The following is a 13,299-nucleotide window of genomic DNA, read 5'->3' as shown; positions in this document are numbered from 1 at the left end:
CCCGGGGATTGAGCCAGACCAGGGAAGAGCCAGAGCCGTGCGCTACAAGAGCCACTTCTCTTTCTTCCTACTTATTTTCCCTGTTGTCTCTTCCCCCCGATCTCCATCTTTCTTTATTTCTCTCTAGCTCATCTTCATCCTCTACTGTAATCGGTCTTCCCTCTCTCTATGTACCTCCATCCCTTTCTCTTCTCCTTGTGCCCTTGGCGTTCCTTTCTTTCTCTCTTGCTCCCGTTTGTTCTTTTTCTCTGAATTTGAGAGCAGAGCCTTACAAGGACCAGAGAGCTTCAATTACTAATTAATGACCATTTCCAAAGATGACAGGAGAGCACAGCAAGAAAGAGAGAAATGCTGAGAAGAGAAAAGCATAAAGATGGAGGGAAGTGAAGGCAGGGCTCCCCTCTTCCTTGGTTTGGGGAATTAAGTACAAAAGCTAATGCATCATCAGGACATGGTGAACAAGTCTGACCACACCATAGTTACAGCAGCACAGACACAAAGCACTTGCTGAAAATTGTAAGTGCATTTCAGAGATGGATTAATGGGAAAAATAATCATCAATACTGATTATAGCCAATACCATTTATGACACTTCTACCAGTTCTAATATTATGACCATATTTCATAAATTATGAAACTTAATGCTTCTAATGTCAACAAATAAAAAAAAAAATTGTTACGTTTCAGACAGTTTTTAAAAAGAAATTAATACTTTTATTCCACAAAGATAAATTAATTTATCTAAAGTGACAGCACAGACAAAAAATATATATTTTTTAAAAAAGCGCTGTTCTTTTTAACTTTCTATTTTTAAATAATCCTGGAAAAAAAGGTTTAAAATCATCTAACTATTACCAAAAATTCTGTTCTGGTGCATCCCTACGGAATATGCTTCTCATCGACTGTCCAAAAACCACCATGAACAGGTTTAAACCAGGTTGCTTCCCGCTAAAAGGGACAGATAATCATTGATCTATTTCACATGTCTGCAGGTCTTGACCATTAAGCCAAACACAAGCAACTTTCAAGCACAATGTAAACTGATGTTTGCAAGCATTACCGGTAAGGGCATAAAATAGATTGTTATTGACAACAGCAATTGCACGTTCCAACAGAAACAACCAAAGCCCTGCATTACAGAAATAACACACAGTCTTGCAACACAAAGCCCTTAACCTGTCAAACGGCACAACAAGATTAACAGGGGGAAAAATACAAATCAGACCTCACACACGCGGCGAGAAGAACAAAGAGGAGCTTTGCGAGTTATGCCGCGCAGCAAACCACCAGCAGTGTAAATCAACCCAAATCTTTCTCCTTCAATAAAACAAATGAAATAACACCAATTTCAGGTGACCTAGAAATGTCTTTTTATCACTAAACAGAATGTGTTTGTACAAGATGCTGTTGCTGTTTTCTGGTAGGCATCTGGCACAATGTCTGATTGTCTGATCACGCTGCTTGACTGTTACGGTATCCGAAGTCTGTTTAAAACAGAGGAAACGGCGTAAGGCCGGGGGAAATTGAGAACGACAACAACGCACCTTCTGAAGCAAAGGAATTTGTATTATTTCCTTTTGCATTGACATCATTTCCTGTTGGAGGCAGAGCTCTCCAGCCATGGGTCAAAGGTCGAAGCAAGCCGACGGTTTACAAATGTCCTTCCTGGTATGATCTCACTCTCAGACGCCCCTACGGTCCTCAGACACGCAGTGATGTCAGGGAAAGGCAACAGCAGACATCATCTCCTCCAGCACACTCAGTTCTCTCTGTGTCGATGGGATCCAACATGTTTTCAAAGAACCTTTTCTCTGAGCGGCTCAGCTCTGTGGCCCGAGGGTTCACACTACACACAGCTTGCCAATAGAAGATTCCTGCTCTTAAATACACGGCTCATGTGTCTGACAAACAGTTCCAGTCAAGCTGCACGAACACCACCAGTGTGCCTAAGAGTCATGGCCTATGTGACTCCCGAACAAATACTAAATAAAGTGTGTTCATCACAACTTGTGTCATTATGTTGGTGAGAGACTCTCTCAGAGGCCAATCTGTAATTACTGCGCCTGACGGGCTCTCAATGTACTTGGCATACTACTCCAACTAACACTTGCACACATATTAAAGGTGCAGTGTGTAATTTCTATACTACATGGAGCAGTTTGTTTTATAGTGGCCCCACACAGCAAAAACTTAAGACTGACCCAAAATAAGTTTGCCCAATATTTTTGACTGTTATTAATTAATAATTGCTTAGTTCGTTGTCGAACAGGGAATAAATAAATAAAATCAGGGTGTGAAAGGAAAAAAATTATAATGGAAGTAAATAAATTAAATTTGGTTGTGAATAACACAAAAAATAATTAGTAGTAGTAAATAAGATATGGTTGTAAAAGTAAAAAACAAAAATTTGGGCAAACCCATTTTAAAAAAATTGAGCCACTAGTGCCTCATAAATCACACACACACATCTTTAACAAATTTTGTATACCGTCTTATGATGTAAGCCAATATATGGATGATTATACTCTGTTAGTAAAGTCTGTACTCTACTTCTTCCTCAATATTAACATAAGCATTTTAAATTTCAGTATCGCACAATATTACCATTTTACTGTATTTTTGATTAAAATAAATGCAGCTTTGGTGAGCATTAGACTTCAAACATTTTACAATTTTACCAACCCCAAAACTTTTGGACAGTAGGGTGTTAAGAATAAATACATAAAATTAGGTTGTACAAAGAAAAAAAAATAATGGTAATAATAATAAATAAATTTGAATGTGAATAATAATAATAATAATGATAATTAGTAGTAGTAAATAATATTTGGTTGTAATAAACAAAACAAAAAGATCTGAAAAAAATTGGCGGGAAACCTGATTTAAAAACAAATTTAGAGCCACTACTGCCACATAAAACACACACTATATCTTTGACAAATTTCTGCGGTAACACTTTAGAATAGGGAACACATTCACTATTAACTACGACTTTTCCCTCGATAAATTCCTAATTTGCTGCTTATTAATAGTAAGGTAGTTGTTAAGTTTAGGTATTGGGTAGGATTAGGGATGTAGAATAAGGTCATGTAGAATAAGGCATTAATGTGTGCTTAATTAGAAGCAATAAATGGCTAATATTGTAGTAAAATCCATGCTAATAAGCAACTAGTTAAGAGACCCTAAAATAAAGTGTTACCATTTCTGCATACTGCCTTCTGTTGTAAGCCAATATACATGGAAGATAATACACTCTTAGTAAAGTCTGTGCTCTCCTTTTTCCACAATCATAAATTTAAACACATAATTTAAAAGAAAAATAAGTGCCGGTATGACTACGAGCTTTAATTTTATAGCCTGAAAGCCCGTCAAGCCTTCAGCATAATGGGTATCACCAGCAGCTGTCTTTGAGCTATGCGGTAAACAGGTAGCCCTCGCGAAAAAAAACCCAGAAGAGGGAAAGAGAGAAGAGGAAGAAAAAGAGAGGGAGAGAGAAGCTGCCAGCACAACTCGCACCACAGGGAGACTGGCAGACGGGGGAGGGAACGAGAGAGTGTAGCAGACGAGTGTCAGAGGAGGAAAAATGAGGAAGAAATGAGCCCTACAGCAATTACCCTTACAGACAGACTACAGCTCCTTAATTTCTATGCAAAAAAGATCAGAGAGAGAGGAAAGGGAAAAAAAAAAAAAAAAAAGGAGGGAGGCAAAAGGGAGAGAGAGGGAAAGCAGAGGGGAGGGAGAGAGAAAGAGACAGAAAGGAGGAGGGAAAAAAGACCTTATTCATGTCTCGTTCTGTGGATGCCCCTGGATAGAACCGACATCAGCAAGCGCCACCGACGGGAACAGAGAGCAGCAAGGGGGAGGGGAGGCGATCGGACATTTACATAAAAATAGAGGGCTGTGGTCTACCGAGGAGATACTTATTTACTCCAATGGCAGTTCGGTTATTCCAGATCATTCCATCACATAGCAAGCGGAGCGCTGGGATTGGCTCTCTCCCGCGTTCCATTCAGAGTCAGGGAAAGTTGCCTCTCAAACATCAGCCAAATGGCCTCCTGTCTCATTACATCTCCGAAACAGCACTCCATGTTTCTTCCACTCGCTCTGTGATTAAATACAAGGCTTTAGAAGATCCGTCAAGTTCTTCCTTCACTTGCTCTTCCCTTGGGATGGAAGTGATTAGTTAACAGACAGGAATGGCACTTGCCGCAAAATTTTAAAGACTTTAACAAGCTGTACATAGGGAGAAGGAACAAACATGGTTGAATAAATGTGGAAACACCAACATCTGAGCTGAAACAGCCCCAGACAAAGCCTCCGAATTACACTATTGTATTAACATCCAATCACAAGTGGGCCAAGCTGAATACAGGTGTAAATGCGGTTCAAAGCATTTGTGGATGTAATAATTTAAAGCACACTCAAAAGTCAAAAAAGTCATGTGACCACACTGTAAACGCTAATGCATTCCGCCCTCCTTAGTTACTGTTGCTATGTCCGACAAGCATGCCGCTCTCACACTACACATTATGTTCTCACGCAGTAAAAAATACATTGTGAAGCAAAGAGTAAACTGACAACACGCCAACAGACAAGACAGAGCGGGTATGAAACAAGGTCTCAGCTTACAAATTTTGTAATTTAAACAATAAATACCATTTTGTGGCTCTTTAAAGGGTTACTCCACCCCAAAATGAAAATTTCCCAAAAAACGCCCATGTCGTTCCAAACCCGTAAAAGCTTAGTCCATCTTCGGAACACAATTTAAGATGTTTTGGATGAAAACTGGGAGGCTTGTGACGGTCCCATTGACTGCCAAGTAAATAACTCTGTCAAGGCCCAGAAAAGTATGAAAGACATCGTCAGAATATTCCATCTGCCATCAGTGGTTTAATCTGAATGTTATGAAGCAAAAAGAATACTTTTTGTACGCAAAGAAAATAAAAATTATGACTTTATCAATGAGTCATGATCGCTGTAGCACCTCAGTTCAAGTGGTACGTGAAATAAACATGAAATGAACATCAGAACGTATTTTATTCCAACCGTGGAAAGACGTCAATACACAACATTTTTCCAAATTTGTCAACCCACATTAATCTACTCTCCTGTCGGATTTGTTTGTTGGACAAGATAGCGGATTCCGCGTTATGATTGGTCAGATCGTCTGTCGATCAAGCTCTTTGCGTAGGGTCAACTGTAAATAAATCATGGTGCTATAAAGACAGAATTAAACTTTGACAGTTTGGTGATGCTTTACAAGAAAACCATCTGATCAAGAAAAAAAAATACACAGGTCTAAATATTATTTACGTCAAACATCTGAAAAATCACTGCAAAAATTTGTGAGAAATGGCTGCGCTACTTAAAATTCAGCTTTGCCATCACAGGAATAAACTGCATTTTAAAATATATTAACATGACATACACAATATTACTATTTTTTTATTTAAATAAATGTTGCTTTAGTGATCAAAAGAGACTTTAAAAACATTTTAAAAATCTTACCGAACCCAAACCGTTTGAACAGTAGTGTGTTTTGACTATCAGCATCAAGCAACAAACTGCCAAAATATGTGATAAGTGTTCACAAGAGATGTATTTGAGGTGCAGGTTAACGCCAGGTGTAAACAGAGTTTGAAAATCTGAGACAGAATGGAGAATATGGTGATGAAGAGGTCAGCAGCCTTAGCCACTATATCCAATGCAAATCTTCAGATTTCCAAGCCTTTGTGATTCTCCTATGCTGAATTTCTGACACAAGGCCATTTCTGACACAAGGTTAGCAGGACACATGAATACCGGCCCGTTCGCTTGGGTCTTGAAACCTTCTGACATACGTGTTCCTCCAGTGAAGCGTACAACAGCAATGATAGTGCCATCTTTCATTCTCTCTCTATCCCCTTTAAAGTCTCACTGGACCTGCTGTTCACTGATTCACACCTTCACTGCCAGGGTGCCAGTAGAGATCTAAATCAGGTGCTCCGTGGTCCAGTGCAGGCAATATATTTACGCGTATGTGTCTTAAGAGCTTAATCTTTATTGCAACCTGTGGGCCTCCGCTGTGTTTGCAAGAGGGCCAGAAGAAAGACGACTGCATGTGTGTTTGTGAGAAAGACATCAAGAAGTGTGTGTCAAGAGAGATGTTGAACGAACAGCAGGTTCACATGTCTGTTACAAGGAGAGAAGGTCAAGTGGCTATGACCCTGCTGATCTCAAGATGACCGCAGGCATAACATTTAGTCCTGAAACACATTCTGTTTGACACTTTATCTGATCCTGAATTAGATGAACAAAGAACCACAGATGCCTACGAGAGGAACAAATTAAAAGTACACAGCTTAATGCGACATTTGAAAATCTGGATTAGCACTCGGATAAAATAAAACCAATAAAACCAATAAAATGCAATAAAATCAATGCTCTTCTGACAGTTTTCCCAACACCTTAAGACCAATTAAAAGTCTTACTTGACTTTTCTGGCTGTTCAACATCTGTAATCTCTTACCAAATAAATATTGTAGAGCAGGGTTTAACTTAAATTTGTTCACACTAAAAACTACTTATCCAGGCCTCAAAATTACCATTTTGAAAATTCCTTGATATTACAGGGTTCCCACAGTTCTGGAGACCAACAAGTGAAGAAAGAAACAAGAGGTGTCAAAAGAAAGAGAGAAGCACATGTCTGACTTATCTGAGAGTCATGAGGCACAACTGGGATGCAGCCATTATAGCAAACAGCTCCACAAACGAATGAAAAATACAGCAATATCTCTCATGGAGAGGGATATTATGCAATGGGTGAATTTGGTCTCTCTTTTCCCCATAAGGCTCCATTTCTGTCCCTCCTCTGGCACAATAAACAATAATGAGGGAGGGTCAATGGACAAAGGAAAAAAATAAATAGCCTTTTCCTATTTCTCTATATCATCCCATTTTTCTTTCCTTCTGTTTCTCACTGTAAAAGAAAGCATGAATAAAGATGGGACAGGTCCATCTCCTTGGTCCATAAAGGAAAGGATAAAAAACAAAAAAACAAGGAAAGAAAGAAAGGTGGAAAATGAAAGCTTTTCCACAGACATCCATGATGCTTTCTGCTCGTTCATGCTTCGATGCTCTTCATTATTCCATCCTTCAAAGAGCTTAAGAAATAAAAATGAGGCAAAACTTCTTCGATATTTCCTATTCCTTTCTTTTGTCTTTCATCAAACCGAGGGATTTGCACTCATACACATCGGATGAGATGTGATGCCGTCACACAGACTCCGCTGCTCGGTTTCATACAATGCAACACGAACCCAAAACAACAATAACCCTCAGGTCTGGGTTAGCAGAACGAGAACTGATCTTAAAAGAAAACACAATTATAAAGGCATTTCACATCATTCCTGCTACACAGATCTACAGGTGATCACTTCAACAGAGATGAATCAAACACCTTCAGACCAGTCGGTTCAAACACAACAGAAGGCTCTTGTTCTATTTTTATCACTCTAACAGTTCTTGTAAACATTTAAAAGATTGTAGCGTGTATAAACTTAATGGCACACTTTTTAGGTTTATCCGCAAGCGACAGACGCTGACTGCTAAACTGGGACTGTAGGAACAATAACCGAAGATCTTTGCTTGGGCCTACGGCACATTTTGATGACAAGTAACTAAAATGCACCCGCAAAGAGTGTGTGGGTGTGAGAGAGGAAGGAGGAGGAAGAAATTCAGAGAGACCACAGTCGATTCAGAAAGAGAGATAAAGTGGGCGAAAAGGAAAAAAGAAACTGAAAAACGCAAAACAAAAGGACTTTTCGTTAGAGACAGAGTGAAACAGTGTACTTAGGGGTGCCATGAAAGCATATCACCACATCTTTGTTATGTATATATCGACTTGATACAAAAGCACCAGTACTTTTCACACTGACAAAGCTCAAAGATGCTATCTAGGTGGGCAGCTCACTAGGTTTCGGAACAAACTCAAGAGTTGCGTTCAAAAGCTTACCTGTCAGCTCGTGGTGGATGAGCTCAGAGAAGTTGGGATCGTCACCCCACCAGAAGAGCCAGAGCTCCCGGCGTCCCTGCCTCTGGCTCCGCCTCCACACGCTCAGCACATCCGCCTTCAGACAACGGCTGAAGCTGCAGAGTATGGGGTCCTCCTCGGTGACCGGGAACAGGATGGGCGCCGAGGTCGGACCTTGCCACACGTACCTCTTCCATTTTATCCCGGTCAAATCAGCCTGTGAGAAAGAGAGATTGCATTAGCTTCTGTCAGTAAGGCAGTTCGCTCACCAAAAGACACACATTCGGCAGCACCTAAAAGTCTTAGTGCTGATCTATTATCTGGTTTTAAGACTGAAGATAAACGGCACTGATGTGATGGAACAGACCCTGGAACAGCAGCACTTGAGCTATGAAATACTTAATGGACCCCAGCGCAGGAGTTAATCCTGCCTTAATGATCCGCTGCAAGATCAGCCATACTCAGACCGATACAGATAGGAGAGATCAGAAAAACAATGTGAGAAGCAGAGGATAGAAAGACTTGAAATAAATACAACAAAGCAAGGAAAATGGGAATAAAAAATATTGAAGGGGATAAAAATAACCACTTTATGAGCACAAATTAACAAATAAAATGATGTGATGTTATGAACATCCTTAATTGACTTGACAGGACAGGTCATGCAGACCTCAGCTTTTATAAACTGGACGGCTGCATTTATAAAGATATCAGGACAAAAACAACCATTAATTGTTATACTCTATAAACCCTAACTAAAGGGCAAGCTGTGTTTTAACTGGCAGTGCATATGAGAAAAACAGAGATGGAAAAAAACAGTTGTTTACAGTCATGTTCACAATAATGTTCATTTGTTGCAAAGTGAAACTTGTTGCAGCTGCTGGAAAATATTTCCATCTGATTTAGGAGTGCAGATCCAAACACCTGCAAAATATGCAAAGAAAACATCTGCAGAGGATGCACAAAAAATACAGCAGCAAAAGCTGTTAAACACTTGTTAGTGAAACTAAAAATGAGACAAATCTAGCGGTCGAAGTTTAGACCGTTGACAGCTGACGAGGGGGGAAAAAAGTCAGAATAACCTTAAAGGCATAAAGAAAAAATTGGCAGAAATGTAAGAGTAAAGTAAACAGCCTCATGAAGCACTCCACTTTTCCAGCACAACATTCTTGTTTTCCAAAAAGAGATTTTTTTTTTTTTGATGGAATTCAATATGGTCTAAAATTAGAAACAACCACAATATGCAAAAACATCAACGGAAAGAGTGTGTGTTTTAAGGGCGGGAGTCATGTTCAGCTTGAAGAATCTGGCTCCTTTGACTTTCCACTTAAACTTGAGTGGTTTGTTGGGTCATGGAGTTCCACATAACTTCCTCTGTCACAACATCTCTCCTTCCTCTCTCTCCCTTTTTCACAAAAGTTTTACAATAAGTCTTCCGAGCGCTGCCAGGAATGACAGCAGATGCTTCTTGTGAGAATCAAAGCAAACAGCTGAGCTACAGGTGAAGTGAATCTTGAATCTTGAAAGTGACACCAACAACCTCCTTGAGACGCACTCCATCTCACGGCCCGAAACTATCGGATGCTTTCTCTGTTGCTCTCACTCCCAAGAGATGCTTATCAATAGCGTCTGTCTCACATTGCTTCAGCCACTCAAAAAAGTCAATCAGCGCTCGAAGACCAATAGCCCCTGGAGACCGTCCAATGACAGGAAAATAGCTTCACATGCACTCAAGATAAAAACTGTGACTGTTTTCAATCCATTTAACTGAAAGATTTCATCTTCAAAAGATTTTCACAAGCAAAACGACCTGACTAACCAGACTAGTATAACAAAACGTGAAATGTCAATCTCAGGAAGCCACAATTTATTGCAAGAAAATGTGCATCCGACAACATTACAGCTCACCTCTGGCAAGCTTCTTTTTTTTATCGTTACGCTAGACGTAAATAGAGTGAATAAACAAATATTTAATAAAATCTTGTTGGCTAAAAAGATGTTGCCTGATGCTTATTAAAGTTCCTTGCACAATTTAAAAATCATATTTACTCCACCTGCTTGGCTAATATTATGCACTAAAACTTAGATGAGCGTGTGTTATGAGGCAGCAAATGTGTGTGCTGGGGTGAGACAGAGTTTCCCATGAGCTGAGCCTTACAGTGGTGTGCTAAATTTACACCAAGCAAAACAAAATGGGGTCAAACATTTTAAGAGCTTACATGTACAGAGAAATATGCAGATGGATTGTTCTGCATGATCATATAGTGAGGCTTTTATTATCTGAACTTTTCACACACCCCACAAAAAACTAAAGTAAGTGACATTGGGGGGGAACGTGCGGAGGAAAAAAAACTTGGCACACCTGTAACTAAATAACAAAAAAAGAAGCCTCTTCCGAGACTGAGAACGCAAACGAGTTTCTGGGAAACTGCAACTATTCATATTCAAATCATCAAGCAATACATTCAAACAAAGTGTGCAAACAAGCTCTCAGTGGAGCCATCCATCTTCAGACAATATCAGAGATTGTGCTGTGGCAGTAATAAAACAGAGCAGGCATTAAACTGGATAAGCTGAAGTTATATAATTCACCACAAGGCCTTGACACTGTTCGCGAGAGTGCATGTGTGTACTCGTTTTGTTGTACTAGTGAAAGACACGTTTCTGAAAATGTCAAATATAGCAAAACCTGCATTAAACCGAACAAATAACGTCCGTTTTCAAATCTAAAAAAGCAGGGCTGGTCCATAGGAATTATAATTAGCTTAATCTAAGAACAATAGAAGTCAATGGGACGCCAGCATGTGTGTAAAAGTGTGCAGGTGTATGTTAGGGAGCAGAAAAGTGCTGTAAACAACCCTGCAGGCTCCAGGAATGCCCCATCTATTTCAAACCCAATGTCTCTTATTGCACACATGAGGTAAATCCCAAACCCAGCACTGGTTATTTTTAGCCAAACAACTGACACATGGCTCACGCGATTAATGCAAATGCATCAAATCTGTCACAACTATCAGGTAAAAAAGTGATTCCATAAAAAGTGTAATTTCTGCAAGATTTTAACCATCCTTTTAAGTTTTGATAGATTTAATTATGTCACTTTGATTCAATTTTAATATATATATTAGAATATAGTTATGCCTTTAAAGCAAAGTCTTTCAGGTTAATTTAGCTTTTTCTAGAGTTTGGCTCAAGGTCATGACAATGCAAAACGTTTCTTATTGTAAAGGGGCATTTAACGCAGATATTTCTAGAAATATCCAGGTTCCAATAATTAGCTGCTTAGTGTACAAAATGAAGGTATCATGGCTACTAACAAACAAAATGAAAGCATTGTCATTTTGACAAATAAATCTGAATTATGGAACTGCACATCATTTTAGTAAGGTGAAGTTAAGACAACAGTTAAGCATGGGATACAACTTTTCGATAGTATTTTATTAAAAAGAAGTTGTGTCCACGATTTTATTTTATTATTATATTTAAAAAACAATAGGTATAAAATTACATTAAAATCAATTATACGTATTTAACAAGAAAGCAAGAAGTTGAAAACACATGCCATCTCCAGGAAAGTATTCAAATGTAAAAAAAAATAATGTTTGAGTTTTTAAAATATGCTCAAAGAAACGTTTTTCCATTCGCTAAACACACATTAGAGACACGAAATGCACCCAAAATAAGCCTGCAGAGAAGCGTGTAAACATTTATGTAAACACCCCCGACCATAACAACATGGAGTTTGAAATGAAGCCTAAAAACGCTTTGTTTTACACAACTCCTAAAATAACATGTTTTTAATTTATAGTCATTTATACTTGCACAAAGTGCTGGTAAAAAAAGAACCTTTAACTTTCATTTCTGCCAACACTCTTCTTTACGTGCAATTTACAAATACATGAACTCAACACACACAGCCGGTTTGCGTTAAGCCATCTGGTGCAAAACACTACAAACATGTAATCTCTTTAGAAAAGCTTACAAATAAGCAAATAAACAAGCAGCGTGTGTTTTAATCACACACATACACTGGGCCCTGCTCGCTCTCTCTCTCTCCCCACTGGGGCTGATGTTAGCATGCTAGGCGGCTAAAAATGGCTGCTTTTTCCTTTTAGTTTTTAAATCTCTTACCAGATAGAATAGATTGGAATGGCAGTCCTCCAAGCTGGCCCCGTTCGGTACGAAACAAGAACTCATCCTTTCACTGCGCGCTCGAACATCCCATCATCGGGCTTTCCATGGAAAAAGAAAAAGAACGTTTCTCCGAATTCGAGTCGAATGTGAACGGAATTATTTTTAAACAATCGGTGGGGGAATGGAATTCAACAGCCCCATTCGATCGCTCGCGCCTCCCGCGTTCAGCCCGAATTAGAAGATAAAGAAAGAACGGCCTCAACCGTCGACGAGGCTGTGAGGGAATAGATTACATGTAAAAATAGATGAGGAATGTTATTAAAATAGAAAAAAGGAGAGCAAAAAGAGGCAACTCTCCCCCCTCCCCCTTGGCTTAAAAACGGTTTTGCTTAAAAACGACTCTCTTATACCTCCATCCCCACCGAAAGCGGTTTGAAAACGAAAAACATTCCGCGTTAGAGACGCCGAAAGGTGACGAGAAACTACATGAAATGGCTCATTTTCATTTAAAAGCGTATACTCGGTCTGTGTTCCTGCTGGTTTCCATTTGAATTCATGGATTCCTTTCTCTAATGGCGGCCACAGGGAGAACTCTGCCTCCCGGAGCCCATTGGCTGCTCGGCGGTCATGAGGGGCGTAACAACACTGCGAGCGACGGGCGCTGCCGCTAGGGGCGCTGCTGAGCGAATACAATTACTGCGGGCGCACTTTAACCCTGCGCCACCTAGTGTTCAGTTAACCCATTTAATGCCAAATTATTCCCAGGCTATTTATGCTTTACTCATTGGATAACCCATGCATATTTCCCTGTTATTTAAATGTTTTAGAATAATACTATAAAAAACGTAAATCACTCGTTCGTGGTTCAGTGGGGCTCTGGGATATACAACGATTTATATACGTTTATATATTTAGGCAGATAATTGTTACTAATTAATTCATTTTAGATTCATACAGTGGACTACCAGTAAAACTTACAAATTTGGGACCAAAAATTATTCAGACACTTTGACCTGACCATGTTTGGTAATTGGTTGACCTAAATTGGTACTATTATCTAATTGTGTACTTAAATATAACAACTGACAGCTATTTAACCTAATTCATTACATACTTTTCTATCTATCTATCTATCTATCTGTATGTATGTATGT

General features: G+C 39.3%; 1 protein-coding gene across 1 annotated transcript in view; it reads right to left on the bottom strand.

Annotated features, from left to right (window-relative positions):
- The window catches only part of LOC306865962 (mediator of RNA polymerase II transcription subunit 13-like), a 64,244-nt gene extending 51,516 nt beyond the window's left edge, over positions 1-12,728 (bottom strand). The window contains exons 1-2 of the mRNA XM_079410839.1: positions 12,143-12,728; positions 7,994-8,228 (exon numbers count right to left, since the gene is read on the bottom strand). Of these exons, the coding sequence (XP_079266965.1) occupies positions 7,994-8,228; positions 12,143-12,208 (301 nt within the window). The 5' untranslated portion in view covers positions 12,209-12,728. The remainder of the gene's footprint in view (positions 1-7,993; positions 8,229-12,142) is intronic.
- Between the last annotated feature and the right edge of the window lie 571 nt (positions 12,729-13,299).

This window comes from Barbus barbus, assembly GCF_936440315.1.
Source record: "Barbus barbus genome assembly, chromosome: 47".
Taxonomy (NCBI): Eukaryota; Metazoa; Chordata; class Actinopteri; order Cypriniformes; family Cyprinidae; genus Barbus; species Barbus barbus.
This window is presented reverse-complemented; position numbering and strand designations above follow the sequence as displayed.